The following is a 26,853-nucleotide window of genomic DNA, read 5'->3' as shown; positions in this document are numbered from 1 at the left end:
TTAATAATGAAACAAGATCATTGAAAAATAAACATACATGTGCACAATTTTCTTTATCTATATTATGAGCTACAGATCAATAACGTCTTTAGGCGAAATAATATTACCTGTTTATTCGTACAAATATTTTATGATACAACCAATAACTCAGATCTATAGTTTATGATCTTGCATTTGTACAGTTTCTCATTAATAGGACTTTAAGTATTTCATTGTGAATGTGAATTGCACATTGCTTTTAGGAACATCCACAAGTGATATACTACAATAGTTTCTTTAATTTGTCTCTAAAATAAAGCTATATATAATATATACATATATTATATATGATATATATATATATGTATACATATATGTACGCACTATATTCATAAATATATACTATAATACATATGTATTATGTGTACTTATAGTTATATGTATTTAAACACGTGTACGACAATGTTTACAAAAAACACTTGAACGAACATATTACAATAAGATGCTGTAAAAGATATAAAAAAATATTGAAGATTCTTTTTGATTACGCAAAATAGAAAGTATCATCACATTTTAATTCACGTTTCTAGTCCATTTAAAAGTTGCTAAAGTATCGTATACGTTTTTCGTTATCACCTCTTTATCGTAATCTTCTTTCAAGTAGAAAATTTTAATGTTTTCTTGCATGTGACACTCTAGGACATTCCACTTTTCGAAAAGCTTGAAGGAGTTCTTTATCGGATCGACGCATAAACTCTCTCCTATTATAAGAAAAAAAAAATACCAGAATAAAAAAAAATCCATGTGAAAAAATCTCCATCTTTTTTGTTAAGTCAATGGCCTCACAAAACTGCATAATTATTTCGCATATTGTAAACAAATTTACGCAAAATGCAAAATTGAAGTAAATAGAATTTTATAACATTTGAATCTAATTGAGTTTGAATTTATACTTGAATCTAATTGAGATCATTGATTTTTATAGACATTATTACTCACCGTAACTAACTATGCCTCCGTCCAAATTAGTTTTGATTTCGCTCAATACTTCTTGGACTAAATCTCGCTCGCAGAGTTGACGGCCGACTAGCTTCATCAAATTGAAAGCGCTACATGTATACGTATCGATTAACGGCCGTAATGCCATATGCAGGAATTCCATGTGACTGGAGTGCTCTGGGTTTAAACTCAGCTAAAAATGATTAAAAAACATATAAATCACAAATATGAAATCATGCTCTTATATAATTAGTATACAATTAATGATAACTCATACTATTAATACTAATTATCTTAATGTTTAATTACTGATGGTTATATTGTAAATTTGTGTACGATAATCTTTAATGTCCACCAATGTGCACTAGTATATCCAACTGAATTCTCTATTATGTTGATGTTATTTCGTTATTACAGTGTTATATATAGCTATTCTCATACACAAAAATATTCTATCAATGTTTAAAAAATTCAATTTACTTTATATTTAATGTTGCAGATTTTTTGTTCTCTCTGGTATTCTTCATCCGAACTGTCGTCAAAACTTGTCGCATATCTTTTACTCCAAAGCTCATCCTCAAGGTAAGCTCTCTGTCAAAATCATTTTTTTTTTTTATGTCGATCCAAGAGAGAGATATTTGATTATCTATCGAAATACACAAAACATACCTCTTGTTTACTGATAATGCCTTTATGTGTGAATTTATATATCGTGTCGAGAACTATATCTTCAAGCTCTTGGCAAGGCCTGCAGAAAATGAACTCATACCTCAGAATGTCACACAATTTGAGTGCTCGATCGATCAAACTGCCTTGGAGCACTGTAATATTGTTCTCGGCAATTGCGATCGGATCGTTAATCTGTGACTGCAATTCAGCATACAAAGCAGTTACTGAAAATATAACAATAGATTTCGTTACAGAATCAAAAGTGACTCGCCGATTCTGTTGAATATCTTACCTACTATGCTGTCCATAACATAATATAGCAACATAGTGTTGCTATAGTACGATAACTCGATCACATTTGGCAGAATCGACACAGGACGGATTGCGATGACAACGTTTGATTTGTAAGACTGATCGCCATCGACAGATTCAGTGATTTCTTGTCGCTGTTGCATCACTAAGCCCGGGCCCAGGATATCCAGCTATATAATTCAACGATTGATAAATTTATTCATTTTTTTTCTCTACAGCTCTACATTTTATTTATCGTCCACTAACCGCGTGTTTAATAATATCAATATTCTCTCCACAAAAGGCTACATCCATGTTGTTAAATTCCAGCTCTAGCCGTATCGATTCGAACGCTTCGACCAATTTATCTAATGTACAACCGTCTCTAAACCTATTTAATAGTAAAAATGCAACAACATTGGTCGACATGATTGGTGTGGATTTGGATGAATCTGGAAGCGATTAGAGATAATAGTCCAGATTAATAAAAAATTATTTTATAAGAAATAGTAGAGAAAGCGCGTTAAATTTTACTGATTCTGTAAGAAATCAGTGTCATTTGAATAATATTATTTTGCGATTGATAGAAAAATATATCCAAGTAATATTTAATTCATAGGATCTCCATACTAAAGCCGACAAAATTCTATAATAATCATTTTTACTCACCATACACAACATGGCGGGCGATCATGTCCACCAATTGACGATGTTCTTCTACAATAACATCTGTACCGTAAAGAGATGAATTCGACATAGTATATTTTAAAGGTCGTTTCGATGGTGATCGAAGAGGGATTCTATTTTGTTGAGCTTGGAAGGTCTTTACCATTTCCTGTTGAAAATTTTTTCCATATTAACAGCTCTTGTGGTCACCGATATGGCAAATTTTTATTTGATGTAAGAATAATTATCTCACCCTAAGAGAAAATGGTTGACAGAAATCGATCTTGACGATACCGTAGTGGCCCATGAGCGTTGACCACATGGCTTTTATTGCCGAAGTGAAAGTCTCCATTTTCTTCGGTTGTCCTAATTGTTCCCTGACGAAATTTCCATCCACCAGTCGTTCATAGTTCATCGCTATCGGTATCAATAATGCATCTTCGATTGTACCGTCCATGTACGCGTCGACAATGACGCCCAGAATACCGCTTTTTGGCATGCAAGGCTTGCCGGTTCTCGTGCGACCGCCCTCCACAAAGAATTCCATGTTGTATCCGGCACGAAGATTCTCCATGATGTACGCCTGAAGAATCGCGCGGTAGAGAAGATCCTTGCGTCCCGCTATCGGATCGATACGACGTTTGATGAAGAAAGCACCCAAACCTCTCAGCAACCATCTAATAATATCAATCGATATACAAATGTATTTTTATAAACGTTAGATAACTGTTAGAATAAGAGATTGGTGTTAGATCCTAAGCTTACCCAAAAAATGGAATCTTCAAATTATCCCCTGCTGCAATTAACGGATTTCTTATGTTATTCGTAACCATGAGAAAGCTGATCATTATGTAGTCTAGATGACTGCGATGCAGCGGTAGCAGCACGAGCGGTAAACCGGTGTCGTTCGCCTTCTTCAACAATTCTATTTGTGAGGGCAATACAACGGCGGATTGTATGAAACAGGGCAGCAGTTTATATATTAGCCACGCGATTATCTTGAGCAAGGCGTCGCTGCATCTGCTCTCCATTTGCAGTAATATGTTCTTGGCTCTGGTTTTCGCCTTCGCGAATGCCTTGTCCTCACTGCAACCCTCATTTTTAACTGTGTCCCAGGCAGTTAGCGTGATAGCGTCTTTCAATCGTTCGTCGTTTAGGATCTACGGTACACAACGAGAGTATGAATCTTTGACAAAGATAAAATTATCTTCTTTCGAGACAAGTATTTATGAAATAGCAACTTACCGTCTGCGTGATCATTGGATAGTTATACCTCTTGAAGCTCGAGACATAAGATACACAATTGAATATTCTTGAGAAAAGTGTGGGACCTGGTTTTACCAGCAATATGTTTAGACCGAACGGATGCAGTTGCTGTTTCTCGCGCACAGTAGTTACTAACGACTCCTGTCAAGTAAAAAATGAAACATGTACTTTTATTAAGATTACAAGATTGAAGAGATTATATATACAGGGTGGTCCATTTTAAAAGAGCCAGTCAAATATCTCGAAAAATATGGAAGATACGGAAAAATAATTGTTTTTAAGAAAAAGTATGTAATTATTTATAATGTATTTATAATGTATTTTTTAAAACAATTATTTGTTTTTTTCTTTACACTGATTGATTTGTGTTATTATTCTGTACATAAAAGTATTACGGTAAGATTATCGAGAACTAAATATTTTACGAGATATTTTAATTTTTATATCGAAATATGTCAGATTAAAATATAAAATAACTCAAAAAGTATTTAATAAAAAAATACTTTTTTGTAGTGTTTTGGAAAGCTCTCGACATAAGTTATAAGAATATGCAATGAAAAATGGGGGTTTCCATTTAAGAAATTGAAAGTGACCTTCATGTGACCTTCAAATGACTATCCAAGGTCACATCAATGGCACCGTCTTATGTTCCCCTTCGAACCAAACAACTTTTGTCTGAAACTTTTTTCCGTATCTTCCATATTTTTCGAGATATTTGACTGACTCTTTTAAAATGGACCACCCTGTATATATTAAAATTTACATTATATATACACACACGCACACATTAAATATATAAGATACAGTAAGAGGAAGCACAAAGAAGAGGTTAAAATTTATTCTTTTAGAAATTTATAAGGGCATAATGTTTTGAACTAAGTGATTTTCCAATTACAGCTACTTTACAATTAATTTTTCTAGTTCTCTAATCAGAAACTTTGAAACATTCAGGATAAAAATATTATAAAATTGATTATGTTAGCTTGTTATCGCCAACTTACATTTTTTGGGTATCCCCGAACGATTACAATACGCCACCACCGTGATACGAATCCACGTGGTTCCTCGCACATTTCTCTTACCATCAAAAAATCAAATACATGTTTAATGTAAACATATCAACTGCCATTACTGTTATGTGATAACGATTACAAAATCTCTCGTGATTCATAAGTTTATAGACACTTTTCCATCACTTTAAAGCATAATTGTTTACATTGATTTTCTGATCAAATCATAAAATCTTCATCCAATATCATTATCGAGATAATTAATTATAAGAAATGTAAAAAATTCAAAGTCATCTAAAATATTTTACGGACACAAAAAAAGCGCAGCGTTCATTAAATATAACTCGAAATATGTGTGTCACCAAACTGGATCTCTTTTAATGGATCTCTCTTTTTCCGATTCTGCTTCGGAGAGGATTGGAATTTAAGTTTCCATCAAGGCAAAACTCACGCATTGATGCGCACATACGTGCGTGATAATTGCTCTTATCCAAGGATGAGCAAATAATATTAAAGAGGAGTTATATAATTAAACGCGTGTCAGAGGACATCTTTTAATTAGGTAATGAAGATATAATAACTGCAAGTATCGCGAGAGCACTGATAATGAGTGACGTCCAATCATATGATTCTGATCTATCAGACAATACGATATTACAAAATGTCGTTGTAATAATGCAGCAGTCGATGCGTCATACAGACAAATGCCATAAATGCACGGGCGCGCGTTTCGCGTAAAATGACAAGACGCCGTTCGCAGAATTTCGTCTTGAAATCTTTACAGGCGGTTGATCTTTGAACGATTTATTTGCGTCATCGTTGCTTGCGGTGCTCTACCACACCTTGCTCTTATACGGTCTCTCTAGTTGCGTATCAAAAAATAGATCACGATCGTGGGTGTAAAAAGAAACGGAACATTTTACGGAAGCTGTACCGATAACGCGAGTCGGGGATTAGTGTGAATTATTGTAAAAAATGTGATTGCGAAAAGTCACGAGACAGATGCGTAAAACTCGCGTTCCGCGTGGTTACGAGACTAAGGAACGTAGCATCTGGCTAAACGATCTCGACTAAATGTATTTTTAGTGTCGTTCATGTCGTCCGACGATATATAGAAACCTTTCTTGTGATTTTAAATAACGACTAAAGCACGCGACTTCTCTTACGCGCATTTTGGTCGCATTGCAATTATATGACTGTCAATGAATATCGGTTTCGCGAATAAAGATGTAATGAATCTTGACAATCTTCGCATAAACAAAACGAATTATTGCTTTAGATCCTAGATAATATTAAGTTCTCTAAAAAATTTTACCACGGATAATAATCAACTAGCCCTCTCTTTAATATCTCAAATAAATATCGATTAAATTCTGATTAATAAATGAACCTATAAAGCAAATATTTTGTAGATAAGTCGTAAAAACGTGTCTATTAGTTATTAGTTATAAAACATTGCATGTTATAAGATGCTTTCAAGTTATAATGCATTAAGATAGAATAAGATATTTAATATAGATTAAATCACATGTATAACATACTTCAATAATTAAAATAATTCTCACTAATTTTTTAGCAATTTTATTAGAAATCACAAACAGCTCAAGGTAGGTCTTTATTCACCTCGCTGCGCCATATCCCCTCAACTTTATGCATCGACGAACAATGGATCGACGGCAATCAAACCGGAGGTCGCCGATATTTAATGATATAAATTCGGTAAGTTAAACTAACTACGCCATTTTAATTCGACCCGTGCACGCCCACGCGTGAAATTGCGCGATAGACTAGATTGGCAATGAACACGCGAGAAGATGTCGATGATTGACAAATCGGTCGGGTTTGCGTGGCTAGTCGAGATAAAAGACGGCGATAGGTCACGCGTACAAAAACTCACTCTGGAAGCAGGCGTGCACTTGTTGCAGCACTGTTGCAGGAACGAAAGCTTTTGTCTGGTCCGTGGCGGTAGGGGCTCGCTTTCCTTAATCTTGTACAACGAGAAATCGCGTAGCTTACGCCAATCTTCCCTCTCTTGAATCTTATATCGCCGAGAGTTTTGCCCGGCCTGCCGGAGACCTGTAATCGTGAACGTATCGCGTTTAATTCAAATGTATACTCATTACAAAAAAAGTCGTCTATATAAAAGATGATAACAAAGAACTTTAGACAGTATAATAATTTATCTACTTTTAAAATATATAAAATAAGAAAATTTGAGAAACAAAGACTCATTGATTGTTAAATCAAATTAAAAATATGAAATAAGATCAATAATAGGGATAAAATATAGTAGATGTTTGTTGTTGCATTACTGATACAAAAAATTAATAAATATATTACAGCAGTATTATTAAATGCTGATTCGAGAAAAAGATAATGTGGAAAATAATCTTTGCTCTTAGAGTCGTTAAACAAATATGGCACATAATATTTTGCAAGATAAGAGTGTTTATTCGGGTATGCATCTCATTTGATAGAATTTCACTGCAAGAAGATAATTATATACGAGACAATCCTTGTTAACTATAATAACTGTACAGTCCTAACTTACGCAAGAATAAATTCAAAACGAAAGAAAAGAAAATTGCCGTTACCATCCAGTGTGAATCGACTGCCTGTCGATTCCGCATTTCGCACTTCCGTCCTGGCTTCCCAATTGGCGTATACTTCCTGCAAACGCGTAGATAGCACGCCCACCATATTATTGGGTCTGTAAATTGGTATAGACGAACACAAAAATTAAACAAACTAAAAAATAAAAAATTAAGTAAAAAGTAATGAAATTAGAATGATACAGAGAAAATAAATCCTTAATAAAATTTCGTTGAGAATAAAAGTTGGAATATAATATAATAGAAAAATGATTATTTTCATTTTATAATGCTATTAAATAATATTATACATTAATGCATTGGATATTTAAGTAGGAATAATATTATACGCTAATGTTTAAGGAAACAAATTTTTCTATCACAAGGTTTATCGCGATTAATTTTACGCGAGCGAAAAAAATGTACAATTTGTCAAACAAAATTACGAATTTTATTATAGCTATTAAAAAATAGATTTGTGATCAATTGCTATCGGATCCGCAATCGTGTGATACGCATGATGCGCTCGTCACCAATGTATGCGGCCCGGAAAATCGAGAAAGCGGAAAAACTATTGCGGAACAACGTAATTGCAAGAGCAAATTGTTAAGACACGCTTAATTATGCTTCTTATTGGAAACGGAATGAACGAATCGCGATAATACGTGATGTCTTTCGCGTCCCATCGTGGGATGCATTTTCTCTCTTATTAGATACTTCGAGATTGAATGAAAAAAATGTTGATATTTGTTTCTCAATGCATCGATAATCTTTCTTGTAAGCAATCAAACGATATAAACGATATTAAAGAAGTAAACGAGTGACAAAATCTTTAGCATGTTTTAGAACTTGATCATTTTTTTATTGAGAAATTAATATTCAAAGAGAAAGCTAATAATTAATAGAATATGAAATTTTAAAATTGGCATAACATTTTAAAACTGAAAAGTTATGTAAAATACATTTAAAAAATATGTACTCAATAAATAAATTTATAAAGTTACGAAAAAATTATAATTCGCTACAAATTCTTCGAATCATAAAATTTCATTTAATTATGAATAAAAATTGTTCATATGTGGCTGTAATAATCGACCAATTCATATATGACAAATGAATAATTAAAGTTAATTAAGAATCATATTATATATTTTTATTAAAATTGATAGCTCGGATTAGAAAGTAATATATTTAACTTGTAACCTTTAATTTGTATAAATTTATATTTTCTCAGATCATGTTTCAAGCACAGCAGTGCACTTTATTGCATTTTTTGCATTACACATAGAAAGTTGAATGTTCAATGTTTATATAAGACAGTTTATCCCTGATTTATCATTTTCGCTCTAGTTCTGCGTATGATATAAATGAAGCTAAAAAAGATTCTAATCAAGGAGCTTTTTAGCATACAATGTATCGCGTGATTTTCAATCTATGTGTCGTGTATAGCAATGGCTGCGAGCGCAATCGTCACGAAGACTGTACTTCATGGTGATGGTCCAGAAGCGAGAGATTGCCAAGAGTTACCGTCGATTAGGCTCATACAATCCCGACAATGGCGTAGTACGTCCAGGGTTACGCGAGAAACATTAACAGAGAAAGATGTAATATATCAAATAATCTCAAAAAGATATAATGTTAAAAATGGAGCAGAAAAGACAACAACAACAAAAAAATACATTTATATTACCATTTTTTTTATCTTACTAATTTGCCGCATATTATATATTTATGATATTACGATGCACGTTGTTTTTCTCTATATGTTTTTCTGTGTATAATTATTTAAGCAAATTTCAATGTCTCCTCATAAAAAACATATCAGATAATTATGTTTCACGATTACACGATAACGATTATACGATTACGAATTCACATTATCGATTCACTCATGAATATTAAATCGGTGTGTTGTAATAGTAGATATTTAAATGTCCAATTTTCACACAAGCTTTAATTTTTCATTTATCGAGGATTATAATTAGTAAAATTTGGGTAATTTCCGTTTTTTTATATACGCATAAGATATGTAGACTGTACAACATATCTTATGCGTTAATTATCATCCTTCAAATATCACAAATAAAATATGTTTTTCTGTGTCTACAGCATCGAGATTTAAATTCCAGCAAAGTTATGTAGCATTTTCAATATAAATTGATAAAATTGCTTTTGTGTGTGTGTGTTATTGGATATATTATAAAAAGAATATCTCTATTAAAAATAAATACGAAAATTTTATCTCGAAAAAGAGACAGCTCGGTAATATTCGGTGATTTTTATTTTTTTCGCAAGCTAAGGAAGCTGAAGAATTGGGCTTTAATACCTTTTGTGTCGAAATACTTCGTGACAAAGCGTGATAATGCCGACACACGAATATGATATAATAATTGTCGGCTTAGCTTAATCGTATATTGCTATTTATAATTAATACTATTGATAATTATGACTTTACAACATTAGATTATACAGAGAGACAAAAAACGGTTTTGTACAAAGTACTATGATAAACGACATGACATGGCGTGATAACCAATGTTCCGCTGAAATTGTAGGAGATAAAGAGATGTTGCAAAGAGTGTGAATGAAAAAAATTTCGACGCGATGCATGATGAAATATGTTATTTTTGTGTCATATTATATGTCATTATGTGTCATTTAACAATAATAATTGTGAAACAAGCCAATGTACAACAATGAGCGGTGATCCAATCTTTACATTCAAAATAAAAACGTGCACTCTGTATAAAGACAGAAACTTTAATCCTAAATGGAAGTAAAATTTTTTGGGCGGTTGCTTATTTTCAATATTGTCAAGTTTATATATATTATATATATATATAAACTTGATATTGAAAATAAGATTAGTTTATGAATAATATTGTGAGCTCACAACAATTATGTTACGTCAGAAGCAATAAGTTATGTTGATACTTTTCTTGTGAAACATACGTCAAACCAAATCAATTTTTTCATATGCTATTTTTTTCTGTTATAATTTGCATTCGATAAATATAAATTGGTAAATTATGCCAAAGATTTCTTTGTTATTTTCGGGAATTAATAAATAGCTGTAATAAATGGCTGACTAGAAATTTTAAGAATAATATAAAATAAAAGATATAATAAAATTAATTTAAGAAAAAAAGAAGAAGCAATATGTTTTTATCGTAATCAAGTTTTTTCATATTATGTGTGAAGAATATCAAGATCAATATAGAATAATATGAAATATATGTGACAAAAGTAATATAAAAAATATATTTGGTAGATGGACAATTATACAAAACTCATACATATAAATTGATACTTGGTACATTTTCTGTCTGTATTTTTTTCTATCTTTCTATCCTATTTCTTCGAAAAAAACGTAAGAATTTTTAATCAAAATCGTATATAATGCGTCTGCAGATAAGTTAATAGCTATAGATGTAATCTTTCCTCCAAGCAATTTTGCATATTATTATCTAAAAAGATAAGGATGTTTGCGGAAAAATCAGTTGATCTAGTTTTTAACAAAAAATATAATTAAAGAAAATCATAATAGCAAATCAATTGAATATAAAATCTTCGATCATACGATCTTGCGTATATGCAATATCGCGCGTGTGCGGTTACATAAATGGAGGATTAAGTGTTGCTCTCTATGTGGGAAACGAGTGCATCTATTATCTTGTATTCTGGCGAACGCCATTGCGCGAAGTCTCGGTTGATTTATGCGTGTCGCTTGCATACGTATGTGCGGTACACATTAAACATAAGAAATCGCCTCCACAGAAACTATTCTATTACGTATCTGCGGTTCTTTTCTACACCGCAAGCTAGGGATGATATTATAAAAAAAAAAAAAGATATTGATACGTTCTTTTCGATTTAGAATCCTTTTGGCACAATGGCACAAATACCATCAGAAAGAAATAGATAGTGAATTAAATCGTTAAGGGAACTAATTAATATTCCTAATCAAAAATTGATTCAAAATTCAAATTTGAAAACATTAAAAACATGATCAATATAGAAATCCTTTTTTTTTTATTTCTCAGAAGAAAGACTTAATATAATTATAAATCAAAGAAAAAAAAATCCATATTATAAAATAATTAAATAGCTTACTTAAAAAGTTGAATCGTTTTAATTGATTTTCAAAACATAAAGAGAAAAATAGTTCCAAAAAAGAGGAATATATAAAATCAATGAGGAAAATTTATGAGGGTATCAGTGCAATACCGAAACATTATAACAAAGACGAATGTATTGTACGACAACATTGAAGATTATCCGGATGGCCGATAACAAGCTCGATGATGGACTTTGTATTTACAGCTGCTAAAAACAAAAGAAGCAAGGGTTTGTACTCGGTTAATAATTATTGTCAAAGTCCACTGTCCATGTTGATAAATCTATCGCGTGAATAACGCGTGCAAGGGGAAAAACTGAAGAGCGGAAGAGAATGACACTGCGATTCAAAACATAATCCAAGAAAGACGGAAATTGCCGTCGGACTCTGAAATGAAACATTCAAAGGTTCTTGAACGATGGACGGAATGATAAAAACGAGAAATCGATTTTCGCGATCGCGGAAACAAAGGTCATTTTCGCGCTGCGTTCGCTTGAAATCATGTCAATTCATTTCGGAGGATCAATATATAATTTACATTTATTTATATATAATTAAAAATTTATTGCTATCACTATAATTATAAAACTTATCTTGACAACTGTGCTTCTGTAATCTTCTATAACCGGCAAAGAAAGCAATAATAATGCGATAAAAATAATATTTAAATTAGCGCCAAAAGAAAATTGTTATTTAAATCTCGCAAGATACATTTCGATGCATTTTCATATATTTCAATTGCAATGATTTTGCAATACATTATAATAAATGCATTAGCGAGTATAATATTACATTCACATTGTGCTCCCAGACAGGGTGAAATTTATTTAAATTGCTCATCCGGAGCAGTTCAAAAAACCTTGTAAACATAATCGAGATTCGATGAATATAAACATATAATCTAACAGATTAGATTGTAAAAGTGTGTAAATTATTTAGTATAATTATTTAGCATAAAATTTACACACTTTTGCACTAACATACTGATGCGATAGATCATACATATTACACGAGATGTTTTTTTGTTAGTTTGCTCGACTCAGCACAGAACTATGAACTTATTTCTATTGTGCAAGTCGGGTTATCGACATCGAAACTTTTGCATTGTTGGAATTAAAATATATGCATTATTTCACTGACTTATCGAACTTAATGGTTGATCGTGCTGAGTAATAGCAATGGAAATTACCGATTACTCGCAATAAACAGCGAGAGTCCTTGGTATATATCGTGTGTTAATAGTAAAATTTAGAACACTGCTACTAAAACTGAATAAATATGAGAAATATCACTTGAATTTTCACGACATTTTCAAATTTGCATATAACTGCAGTTCTTTTTATTTTTTTATTAAAATTTGCATTATATTAAAGTTGCACCATTTGTTAATTTCAGTTTCTTTGCCGCACACACACATCTGAAACTGATTTTTTCTGAACATTTGAAGGAAAAAAAAAACACAACATGCATCTATGGTGGAAATTAGAATCAGAATAAACTTTAAAACTGAAATTAAATAAGAAAAGGATGTTTTTCAAAGGTATGTTTTTTAATAGATTAAATATCACATGAAACGCCAAAAATAAAAAAAAAATTAATATAATTATTCTCTTAATAAAATATTACTTATTTAAGATTATTGGCATTCGTATTAATGAAACATCTAGATAATAAAGACATTTTTCAATGGAAGAGATTCTTGAGTAATCGGATTAGTATTATGATTTCGGATGTAATTCGAATATTATTCAAATATATGTGTAGGAATCATACATCGACAAGATGCGGCTCGTAATAAAGAGAAGCAAGGTCGCGGTGAAATCGCGTATAATGCACTTTTGACAGTAAGCGTATATTTCAACGCATGAGTCAATAACCAGATCGGACATGTTTTCGCGGAATTGTCAGATCTCTTATTCTGCAAGCGAGAAACAATAATGTCGACACGAAGCAAGGCTTATTCTGGAATACCTTTCGACATCTGGTCGTCGGCAATACATATTGCGCTCGCGATAATTTTAAATCGAAAATCGAGCTCTTCCATTGGACTTCATTGCATTTAAGAGCGATTAAAACGGTTTTATCTATTTTACAACGACCGGTTATCCTAAAAGATCATTCTTTAGCGATTTATCAACGGGACTCGAAACTTAATGATTTAAATAACAGCAAAAGATAAACTTTATTATTCGCGAACATAATACCTAAGATAAATGCTGAAAATGGTCAGAAATGAAAATGGTGAAGAAAGACGATCAAAAAGAAAAAGTGTACACATTTGACAAGATTATGAAATACAAATATTATATAAATATTGTAAATATATCAAACATACACACACATATATATAGCAATGACATGTTACGATATCTTGATCAGTAAAAATATTTCAGGTCAATATAGCACACGTACGTTGAACTCAAGGATTACGAGATATTTTGACATCATTCTTGATAATGAGCAAACATTTATACATCACATGCTATCAAAACAGGAAATAAGATCAACTGTTGAAAGGGGCAAAATTAATTAAATATTAAATCAAAGATAATCAAAACACAAAAATGTACGTTGCGTCGTACGATTTCTATTACAATAATATTAAATTACAGAAAATTATTTTCTTATACGTACATACAAACTTGCCTCGTATAATTAAACTAATAAAGGTGTTTACCGCCAGAATTACGTGATACTTTCTCTACTATAGATAATAAAGATTTAACTGAAAAATCAATGATTATTCTAAATGAAAATCAATGATTTGTTTTCGTTCAAGAATCGGTAAAAGATATCTGTGAAGTATGAAAAAAAGTGAAACTTCCCATTGTGGAAATTCTATGGAAACTCTACGATTTTCTAAAACTGCCAAATTTCATTTCAGAACGCATCTAAGTATATCTGGAAATACGATAAGATACCTTAAATACCTTACGATAAGATAAATATCTGAGGCAATTATTTATTCTGCAAGCGAGAAACAATAATGTCGACACGAAGCAAGGCTTATTCTGGAATACCTTTCGACATCTGGTCGTCGGCAATACATATTGCGCTCGCGATAATTTTAAATCGAAAATCGAGCTCTTCCATTGGACTTCATTGCATTTAAGAGCGATTAAAACGGTTTTATCTATTTTACAACGACCGGTTATCCTAAAAGATCATTCTTTAGCGATTTATCAACGGGACTCGAAACTTAATGATTTAAATAACAGCAAAAGATAAACTTTATTATTCGCGAACATAATACCTAAGATAAATGCTGAAAATGGTCAGAAATGAAAATGGTGAAGAAAGACGATCAAAAAGAAAAAGTGTACACATTTGACAAGATTATGAAATACAAATGTTATATAAATATTGTAAATATATCAAACATACACACACATATATATAGCAATGACATGTTACGATATCTTGATCAGTAAAAATATTTCAGGTCAATATAGCACACGTACGTTGAACTCAAGGATTACGAGATATTTTGACATCATTCTTGATAATGAGCAAACATTTATACATCACATGCTATCAAAACAGGAAATAAGATCAACTGTTGAAAGGGGCAAAATTAATTAAATATTAAATCAAAGATAATCAAAACACAAAAATGTACGTTGCGTCGTACGATTTCTATTACAATAATATTAAATTACAGAAAATTATTTTCTTATACGTACATACAAACTTGCCTCGTATAATTAAACTAATAAAGGTGTTTACCGCCAGAATTACGTGATACTTTCTCTACTATAGATAATAAAGATTTAACTGAAAAATCAATGATTATTCTAAATGAAAATCAATGATTTGTTTTCGTTCAAGAATCGGTAAAAGATATCTGTGAAGTATGAAAAAAAGTGAAACTTCCCATTGTGGAAATTCTATGGAAACTCTACGATTTTCTAAAACTGCCAAATTTCATTTCAGAACGCATCTAAGTATATCTGGAAATACGATAAGATACCTTAAATACCTTACGATAAGATAAATATCTGAGGCAATTATAAAAAAAAATCAGGAATGAAAATCTATTTGTGTTTTTCCACAAGTCCCAATCGACATAAAAATCTCTCGACGAGAAACAAGATAATCTCTCTTTTTCCCACAAAACTATTTACATTATTTGCGACTTAAAACTCGATATCTCTCACAATGCTAAATGTCGCCGTTTAATTCTCGATTCGAAATAACATTCTATGCAAAATAAGCTTAAAATTAGATGACCACTAAAACCTCTTGAAGGATATCGATATGTATGGATACATAAAATTTTAATACATAAAATCTTTTCACAAATAGTTTATCTTAACGTACAATGGCTATATATATATGTGTACATTATTTTCTTCAGAGATTTCAAACATTCTTCAATTTTTTATGTTTTATTTAATAATTATATAAATATATTCTGAAAAAATATAATTAAACAAAAGAGATAAAATAATTTTTTCCGGCTTCAATAAATCCGTCCCTGAAGAGATTAAAATACAATTACAGTTGATATAATTTTTTTTGTGTTATAGTGAAAGTAATCTTGTCTTTTATAAAATCGCCGGAGTCTGTAACGAATCGATGATCTTGTAGGAACATAACTAATGATTCTATGAAATTGTTAAAAATTATCTACGAGTATATCAAGTTTAATATTTTAATATAACATTCGAATTATTGGCACACGAACACATTATCACGAATCTCCTCTCCGTGATTGAATTACCTGAGATTAAAGAAGTAGCAGAGCACTCCGCAGAAGAGGAAGATTTCGATGAGACCGTCCATCCTCGTTTCCGGCACTCTTTTTCAATGTACTTCAACTCGAGCAACTAATTCGGGGGAAACAAAACCGTCTTATACGCACTACATACACACGTTGATCAATCGATGATATATCGATCGTTGGCCATGATTAACCCGATCGATGATCAGTGGTGTATCAACGACGTCGCGGGATTATCTTCGCAGGTGGCGAAACAACGTGCGGCGGTAGCAAATATCGCGGACAGACGCGGTCGATCTCGCAGCTCGTGGGATCCATGGATCGACGAAGCGACTCGCTTCCGACGGAGCGAAAGAGAGAAAGAGACAGAGAGAGAGCAGACAAAATCCGACGAGAATCCGACGAGGTTTGAATTCTTGATACGACGATCGCACCAGCCCGTCTGGTCGATCTAACGTCGTCGACTATCGTCGACTTTCTACCGCAACACATTAAGTAACCATCGGAGAACCACTCCGTCGCCACCGCCGCCGCCGCCGCCACCATGGACGGTTCACTGACTCACTGACTCTACCGCGATGATGGTGCGCGATGCATGCGTGCGTGAACTCGACACTACGTTTTCAAGGTACGCGAAAAGGGGAGCGGAGGGTGGCTGCGCAATGACCTTCTGGATCACGAGAATCGGGGAAGAGAGGGAGGTGAAGAAGAGTTGGATCGTGGAGGATGTATCGGACGATTGTCTATCAGTCTCGTATCAGTCACTCTGAACAATTTGGACAGTTACTCTGAAAAATTCTTATTTTTCTAAGGAGCACAAGTAGCGTGCAATAACGTTGATGCAGTTGCAGAATATTATGTCCTATTTAAAGAAGCTGATAAGAGACGCGGAGATTTATTAAGTTTACGGTACATCCAGTAAATTATATTAACAGCGAGAGAAGATGTTGAGAAAATCAACTAGAAGATATAGAGTATATTTGTTTAAATGCTTGCATAATTTTCAGAAAAATGATTTTAAATGTAAACGTAAGAGATGCACAATATATGTTTCTTTATCGCCGCAAGCTTCTAATGACGAAGGCGTAACTAGCGTATTCACGATTGTTCAGTATTTTAAGAGATCATTAAAAACTAACGATTATATTAGTTTCGCGGACACGGTAATGAATAATTTTGTTACGCTAATCAAAAATTGATTCAAAATTCAAATTTGAAAACATTAAAAACATGATCAATATAGAAATCCTTTTTTTTTTATTTCTCAGAAGAAAGACTTAATATAATTATAAATCAAAGAAAAAAAAATCCATATTATAAAATAATTAAATAGCTTACTTAAAAAGTTGAATCGTTTTAATTGATTTTCAAAACATAAAGAGAAAAATAGTTCCAAAAAAGAGGAATATATAAAATCAATGAGGAAAATTTATGAGGGTATCAGTGCAATACCGAAACATTATAACAAAGACGAATGTATTGTACGACAACATTGAAGATTATCCGGATGGCCGATAACAAGCTCGATGATGGACTTTGTATTTACAGCTGCTAAAAACAAAAGAAGCAAGGGTTTGTACTCGGTTAATAATTATTGTCAAAGTCCACTGTCCATGTTGATAAATCTATCGCGTGAATAACGCGTGCAAGGGGAAAAACTGAAGAGCGGAAGAGAATGACACTGCGATTCAAAACATAATCCAAGAAAGACGGAAATTGCCGTCGGACTCTGAAATGAAACATTCAAAGGTTCTTGAACGATGGACGGAATGATAAAAACGAGAAATCGATTTTCGCGATCGCGGAAACAAAGGTCATTTTCGCGCTGCGTTCGCTTGAAATCATGTCAATTCATTTCGGAGGATCAATATATAATTTACATTTATTTATATATAATTAAAAATTTATTGCTATCACTATAATTATAAAACTTATCTTGACAACTGTGCTTCTGTAATCTTCTATAACCGGCAAAGAAAGCAATAATAATGCGATAAAAATAATATTTAAATTAGCGCCAAAAGAAAATTGTTATTTAAATCTCGCAAGATACATTTCGATGCATTTTCATATATTTCAATTGCAATGATTTTGCAATACATTATAATAAATGCATTAGCGAGTATAATATTACATTCACATTGTGCTCCCAGACAGGGTGAAATTTATTTAAATTGCTCATCCGGAGCAGTTCAAAAAACCTTGTAAACATAATCGAGATTCGATGAATATAAACATATAATCTAACAGATTAGATTGTAAAAGTGTGTAAATTATTTAGTATAATTATTTAGCATAAAATTTACACACTTTTGCACTAACGTACTGATGCGATAGATCATACATATTACACGAGATGTTTTTTTGTTAGTTTGCTCGACTCAGCACAGAACTATGAACTTATTTCTATTGTGCAAGTCGGGTTATCGACATCGAAACTTTTGCATTGTTGGAATTAAAATATATGCATTATTTCACTGACTTATCGAACTTAATGGTTGATCGTGCTGAGTAATAGCAATGGAAATTACCGATTACTCGCAATAAACAGCGAGAGTCCTTGGTATATATCGTGTGTTAATAGTAAAATTTAGAACACTGCTACTAAAACTGAATAAATATGAGAAATATCACTTGAATTTTCACGACATTTTCAAATTTGCATATAACTGCAGTTCTTTTTATTTTTTTATTAAAATTTGCATTATATTAAAGTTGCACCATTTGTTAATTTCAGTTTCTTTGCCGCACACACACATCTGAAACTGATTTTTTCTGAACATTTGAAGGAAAAAAAAAACACAACATGCATCTATGGTGGAAATTAGAATCAGAATAAACTTTAAAACTGAAATTAAATAAGAAAAGGATGTTTTTCAAAGGTATGTTTTTTAATAGATTAAATATCACATGAAACGCCAAAAATAAAAAAAAAATTAATATAATTATTCTCTTAATAAAATATTACTTATTTAAGATTATTGGCATTCGTATTAATGAAACATCTAGATAATAAAGACATTTTTCAATGGAAGAGATTCTTGAGTAATCGGATTAGTATTATGATTTCGGATGTAATTCGAATATTATTCAAATATATGTGTAGGAATCATACATCGACAAGATGCGGCTCGTAATAAAGAGAAGCAAGGTCGCGGTGAAATCGCGTATAATGCACTTTTGACAGTAAGCGTATATTTCAACGCATGAGTCAATAACCAGATCGGACATGTTTTCGCGGAATTGTCAGATCTCTTATTCTGCAAGCGAGAAACAATAATGTCGACACGAAGCAAGGCTTATTCTGGAATACCTTTCGACATCTGGTCGTCGGCAATACATATTGCGCTCGCGATAATTTTAAATCGAAAATCGAGCTCTTCCATTGGACTTCATTGCATTTAAGAGCGATTAAAACGGTTTTATCTATTTTACAACGACCGGTTATCCTAAAAGATCATTCTTTAGCGATTTATCAACGGGACTCGAAACTTAATGATTTAAATAACAGCAAAAGATAAACTTTATTATTCGCGAACATAATACCTAAGATAAATGCTGAAAATGGTCAGAAATGAAAATGGTGAAGAAAGACGATCAAAAAGAAAAAGTGTACACATTTGACAAGATTATGAAATACAAATGTTATATAAATATTGTAAATATATCAAACATACACACACATATATATAGCAATGACATGTTACGATATCTTGATCAGTAAAAATATTTCAGGTCAATATAGCACACGTACGTTGAACTCAAGGATTACGAGATATTTTGACATCATTCTTGATAATGAGCAAACATTTATACATCACATGCTATCAAAACAGGAAATAAGATCAACTGTTGAAAGGGGCAAAATTAATTAAATATTAAATCAAAGATAATCAAAACACAAAAATGTACGTTGCGTCGTACGATTTCTATTACAATAATATTAAATTACAGAAAATTATTTTCTTATACGTACATACAAACTTGCCTCGTATAATTAAACTAATAAAGGTGTTTACCGCCAGAATTACGTGATACTTTCTCTACTATAGATAATAAAGATTTAACTGAAAAATCAATGATTATTCTAAATGAAAATCAATGATTTGTTTTCGTTCAAGAATCGGTAAAAGATATCTGTGAAGTATGAAAAAAAGTGAAACTTCCCATTGTGGAAATTCTATGGAAACTCTACGATTTTCTAAAACTGCCAAATTTCATTTCAGAACGCATCTAAGTATATCTGGAAATACGATAAGATACCTTAAATACCTTACGATAAGATAAATATCTGAGGCAATTATAAAAAAAAATCAGGAATGAAAATCTATTTGTGTTTTTCCACAAGTCCCAATCGACATAAAAATCTCTCGACGAGAAACAAGATAATCTCTCTTTTTCCCACAAAACTATTTACATTATTTGCGACTTAAAACTCGATATCTCTCACAATGCTAAATGTCGCCGTTTAATTCTCGATTCGAAATAACATTCTATGCAAAATAAGCTTAAAATTAGATGACCACTAAAACCTCTTGAAGGATATCGATATGTATGGATACATAAAATTTTAATACATAAAATCTTTTCACAAATAGTTTATCTTAACGTACAATGGCTATATATATATGTGTACATTATTTTCTTCAGAGATTTCAAACATTCTTCAATTTTTTATGTTTTATTTAATAATTATATAAATATATTCTGAAAAAATATAATTAAACAAAAGAGATAAAATAATTTTTTCCGGCTTCAATAAATCCGTCCCTGAAGAGATTAAAATACAATTACAGTTGATATAATTTTTTTTGTGTTATAGTGAAAGTAATCTTGTCTTTTATAAAATCGCCGGAGTCTGTAACGAATCGATGATCTTGTAGGAACATAACTAATGATTCTATGAAATTGTTAAAAATTATCTACGAGTATATCAAGTTTAATATTTTAATATAACATTCGAATTATTGGCACACGAACACATTATCACGAATCTCCTCTCCGTGATTGAATTACCTGAGATTAAAGAAGTAGCAGAGCACTCCGCAGAAGAGGAAGATTTCGATGAGACCGTCCATCCTCGTTTCCGGCACTCTTTTTCAATGTACTTCAACTCGAGCAACTAATTCGGGGGAAACAAAACCGTCTTATACGCACTACATACACACGTTGATCAATCGATGATATATCGATCGTTGGCCATGATTAACCCGATCGATGATCAGTGGTGTATCAACGACGTCGCGGGATTATCTTCGCAGGTGGCGAAACAACGTGCGCGGTAGCAAATATCGCGGACAGACGCGGTCGATCTCGCAGCTCGTGGGATCCATGGATCGACGAAGCGACTCGCTTCCGACGGAGCGAAAGAGAGAAAGAGACAGAGAGAGAGAGCAGACAAAATCCGACGAGAATCCGACGAGGTCTGAATTCTTGATACGACGATCGCACCAGCCCGTCTGGTCGATCTAACGTCGTCGACTATCGTCGACTTTCTACCGCAACACATTAAGTAACCATCGGAGAACCACTCCGTCGCCACCGCCGCCGCCGCCGCCACCATGGACGGTTCACTGACTCACTGACTCTACCGCGATGATGGTGCGCGATGCATGCGTGCGTGAACTCGACACTACGTTTTCAAGGTACGCGAAAAGGGGAGCGGAGGGTGGCTGCGCAATGACCTTCTGGATCACGAGAATCGGGCAAGAGAGGGAGGTGAAGAAGAGTTGGATCGTGGAGGATGTATCGGACGATTGTCTATCAGTCTCGTATCAGTCACTCTGAACAATTTGGACAGTTACTCTGAAAAATTCTTATTTTTCTAAGGAGCACAAGTAGCGTGCAATAACGTTGATGCAGTTGCAGAATATTATGTCCTATTTAAAGAAGCTGATAAGAGACGCGGAGATTTATTAAGTTTACGGGACATCCAGTAAATTATATTAACAGCGAGAGAAGATGTTGAGAAAATCAACTAGAAGATATAGAGTATATTTGTTTAAATGCTTGCATAATTTTCAGAAAAATGATTTTAAATGTAAACGTAAGAGATGCACAATATATGTTTCTTTATCGCCGCAAGCTTCTAATGACGAAGGCGTAACTAGCGTATTCACGATTGTTCAGTATTTTAAGAGATCATTAAAAACTAACGATTATATTAGTTTCGCGGACACGGTAATGAATAATTTTGTTACGCAAGCAAATTAGTATCAAATAAGATCATATTATAATAAAAATAACTAATTTAAATAAAAATTAATTACTTTGATAAAGTATCTTTTATCGAAAATTGTGCAGCCAATTAAAAAAATTCTTTCTTCCTTTCAACTGAATGTTATAACTAATTTTTTTAACTAACGTTAAGATTTACTAGATCCCTATTGCCAGTATTATATTAATAAATTCCTATGATGATGCACAATAAAAGAGACGAGAAATTTCGGTGGATGAATATACGTAATATAAAAAAAGTTTAATTATTATTATTTTCTGTTATCTTGTTTTCGGCTTTATCATTTTTATCGAAAATCGCGCGAGCGTAGAAATAAACAAAATGCGCTCTATATCTTTTATTTGTTTTTCTGGCGAAGAAATAGTTCAGAATTGATTACTGTCGCCAAGCAATAAGAATTGTCATCGTGTGGTCAAAAAAAAATACAGTGTCACTCCTCAACACTTTGCTGATGCGGTCTCAGTACATAGACGCCCTTGGAAATTGCAAAATAGGAATGTATTGCGCATATGAATTCGAATGAAGTTATGCTCTTAAAAAAGACTCAACAATAAATAATTTTAACATGTTACACATTCTAAAGACAAGATGCAAGATTCTAATACATCATATTACGAAAACGGATATCCAAAATAATTATTCTTTCTTTATCATTACGATTATATTACTTATTATTAAACAGCTGCAAATTCTTTTCAAGGCTTCTTAATCGCTATAAATTATTCTTAAAAGAAAAATTTAACTTATATAATGCGAATAATGCTATTTATAAAAACACGTTTGACGCAAAGTATTTCATTAAAAAGCTCAATTAATTAATTACTCCTGTTTTTTCATTGCAATCAAATTATAATATCGGAAGCAAGAAACCGTGAATTTTTCTTTCGAGAAATACCAAACAAAAAATTACTTTACGCAAAAAGAAATTTTTATATGATTTTTGGCTTTTTAATTCAATATTACTGCAAGAAATTTAAAAAATTAAAATCGGATTATTCTCCGTTCTACACTTTCGCATTCTTGATTTCTACATTTGCCTTTATTATCTATGTGCGTATTCGCTGCGTATTTCATCTCGGTATATATATCTCGCGGTTGATTTTCTCCTTCACAACAGTTTCGAAGGAATTGTGGAAAGGAGATGTGCTTCGATTGGTAAGACTTTCTCTGTTCGTTGGTTCCAAAGGCAATCCCAAGAAAACCCACGACTTTCACGTTCGCGATTAATTTCAAACATTTGAATAAAACTTAAAATCGAATTAACGTTATTCGCGCAATGCACTTATGAAAAAAAAAAAAAAACATCGGAATGGTAAATATTAAAAACGTATTAAAGGCGAGAGATTCATCGAGAAACTTTGGCGGTCGTTGATAAAAAATTGATCATCAGAATACAATCAAATTTCAACAAAAATATCCGAATTACGAAGAGTAATTGCATAATTTTTTTCTTTGAAAATGGAATGGGTAAAGAGTGAAAGATTTCCATGCAAAATTGTCGAAATTTCGATGAACGCATAATCTTTGTTCACACAACAGGTAAGCTTTGATGAAATTCATCATTTAAAATTAATTTTAAACCAGTCTTTCGACGAATGATCCGAATTCCGACGTACAAGCGGCTAATCAGCCGGGTCGTCACTTACCCAATTAATTTTTAACGCAAACGATAATGGACGATGTTCAAAGTACGCGTCGCGATATGTATGTACGTTTGTTTCGACTGAGATCGGTGAGACGGCGAGATCTCCATGAATGCCGGACAACGACTGCATCCAGCTGCATTCGCGGTTTAAAATGCAACACAACCGACGAAAAAGATGGATTATATACGCGACAGTATTAAAATACTATTCGCTTGCATTAAATTCAATATTTTTTGTAATTCATTAATATAGTCATTTTTCATTTAGATAAAATAAAATGTTCGTATCAAAAATAAACAATGACGATAACACGCTTGACGTATTTAAGCTTGATATATTTAGCGGACATGTTTTATGTTATTTAATTGAGATAGCATCGCGTTACTCGGACACAACCAATCAAAGAACACGAACATTCGCCAGAAATACGCTTTTAATTATTCCTAATCATTCTTATCGATAATGCCGTTTATTATCGCGAAAATGCAAACACAGAAATATAAAAAGGGAATATGTTGCGGTTACGCTTCATATATTTTAAAGTTCAATTTTTGTATGCTTTCCTCAAATAAATATCTATCACCACACACACATACACAAAGAGGTTTCCTCAGACATATATATTTTTCAGTAGTAAAATAAAATTTCTTATCAATTAAGATCGAAGGTTAAGATTACAAATTACTACGCTCTATTAAATCGATTTAATAAGAAGTGCAATTAAAATATATTCTGTTTCGATTGTCATGTATTATTTAAACAGTTCTCTAGACATTATCTCAAGTTAAAATTTTAAAAATCAGAGCCATTCCATATGAAAATTATCACTTTTCAAAGTATTAAAAAATGACTTCTCGGGATTTCAATCGTCTTAAAATATATTACAGCTCAAAAAATTTTAGGTCTAGTTTATACCGAAACTGATTTACCGAGACTAAATAGACTAGTTTATACCGAGTGCTTTTGCAAAATCACAATATTTTCGAAAAAAGCCAAAAAGAATATTTAACAGTGTATATCTCTGAAAATATTACAAAATTTGCAAAGCGCTCTATACAAATTAATCTTAGAATCTCTTAATGATTTCATATTTCAAAGTGATCAAAATCTCGAATAGATTATTTTTAATGTTCGAAAAAATGATCATTTTCGCATGGAATGATTTACTAGTGAAAATAGTGGCGATCTGATACTCGGTGACCGGGGTTCTGTACCGCGAGTTATAAATTAATCCTATTGAAAGCCATTAGGCCTTTTATTACGGTCCGTATTGTACGTCAATTTGCAAATGTGCATTAAAATCGTCGTAGACTGACTGGCTGTCGAGGAAGACAGCTATATCTGTGTTTTGTGCGAATTCATTAAATCGTTAAATAAATGTCAATATATACTATCTTTAAGAATATTGACGTTTACATATATGTATATGTATAAAGGATATACATGACTAAATACTTTTCTTGTTAAGATGTCCATTTGAGAATAACTCTCCACAATATTCTCCAATGGTATGTTTATTTGTAAATACAATTCTGAGTAATGATAGTAATTCTAGACATTCTATCTCTCAAATATTTGAATATATTTAGCCATTATATTAATATATATATGTAGTTAAAACTAGCATGTTGAGAAAGCCCTTGTTTATTTCAATAATATTATCAATATATTAGTATATGCCCTATACTATCTTTGACAATAGAAAATAATTTATGAATTCTCATATACTGTAGTGCTCACGCTGATCTCAAATATCTTTTTACAAAACAAAAACTAGCTGCCAAATCTCATTTCCTTCATAATATTGTGTCTCTTAGATTGAATTGTCATTAAAACATAAAACATATTATAGTAAAATATAAAACTATAAATGCGATAAACAAAAATAATCAAGAAAACAATAATCATAACATAACATAAATACATGAGCATCTTGAGGGAAGCTACGTAAAATCGCGGCATAACCTTACAACGCGGTTAAATGTGATTAAATGTGACACAATAACTCACCTTTCCGAATGCTCAAACAGTTCTTTCTCGTCTTGCGGTTCGATTTTGGCAAACAATTTTTTATAAATTACACCATCGCGCAATCCATCACTGAACTCACGAAGGTCATTACACGTGTCGCATTCGAACCAGCATATTACGAGAAATTTAAGATGATTTCAGACTGGATTCGTTTCTCTCGCGTTCCCTTTTTCTTCTAGAAAGATTTGACACAATATCTCAATGAAAAAATATTAAGCACATGGAGACATATCTCTTTCTGTTAATATAAAAATATATTTACCTCTAAATATTGTATTCCTGTTCACTGAAGATTCGCGCGTGCTTTGTACAACACGTTTTTATACTTTTTTTTTACCGCCATTGAATGTGCGCAGTTCTCGCATCGTAAAGGTACCTTTAAGGTGCCTTTACATGGCAGCGTCAAGCGTCGAGCGTCTGCGCAGAAAGATGCGCAGAATTTAAAAGAGATAGATTCTTAAGCGTCGAGCGTCTGCGCAGAAAAATGCGCAGAATTTAAAAGAGATAGATTCTAGGCTGAAATTAGATTCTGCGCAATTTTCTACGCAGACGCTCGACGCTTAACGCTGCCATGTAATGGCACTTTAACGCTGCCATGTAATGGCACCTTAAAGGCGATAGTACATT

At 32.3% G+C, this 26,853-nt stretch overlaps 1 protein-coding gene across 3 annotated transcripts; it reads right to left on the bottom strand.

Annotated features, from left to right (window-relative positions):
* Nucleotides 1-101: 101 nt before the first annotated feature.
* On the bottom strand, nt 102-26,607 carry LOC115237338 (glycerol-3-phosphate acyltransferase 1, mitochondrial). Of its 3 annotated transcripts, XM_029810325.1 has the most exons (14): nt 26,489-26,607; nt 26,206-26,401; nt 7,475-7,590; nt 6,778-6,956; nt 3,850-4,011; nt 3,370-3,764; nt 2,858-3,281; nt 2,608-2,773; nt 2,206-2,390; nt 1,940-2,129; nt 1,648-1,871; nt 1,459-1,569; nt 979-1,171; nt 102-740 (listed from the first exon to the last, which is right to left on the bottom strand). In XM_029810325.1, exons 3-14 carry the CDS (start codon nt 7,578-7,580, stop codon nt 553-555), a joined length of 2,523 nt encoding a protein of 840 aa, XP_029666185.1. In that variant the 5' UTR covers nt 7,581-7,590; nt 26,206-26,401; nt 26,489-26,607; the 3' UTR covers nt 102-552. The 3 variants fall into 3 exon arrangements, with proteins under 3 accessions (XP_029666185.1, XP_029666184.1, XP_029666186.1); XM_029810324.1 differs by lacking the exons at nt 26,206-26,401; nt 26,489-26,607 and adding an exon at nt 16,312-16,823; XM_029810326.1 differs by lacking the exons at nt 6,778-6,956; nt 7,475-7,590; nt 26,206-26,401; nt 26,489-26,607 and adding an exon at nt 4,872-4,958.
* Between the last annotated feature and the right edge of the window lie 246 nt (nt 26,608-26,853).

Source organism: Formica exsecta, unplaced genomic scaffold (genome assembly GCF_003651465.1).
Source record: "Formica exsecta isolate Colony F162 unplaced genomic scaffold, ASM365146v1 scaffold290, whole genome shotgun sequence".
Taxonomy (NCBI): Eukaryota; Metazoa; Arthropoda; class Insecta; order Hymenoptera; family Formicidae; genus Formica; species Formica exsecta.
Note: the sequence above shows the minus strand (reverse complement) of the source record. Positions and strands in the feature narration are given on the sequence as shown.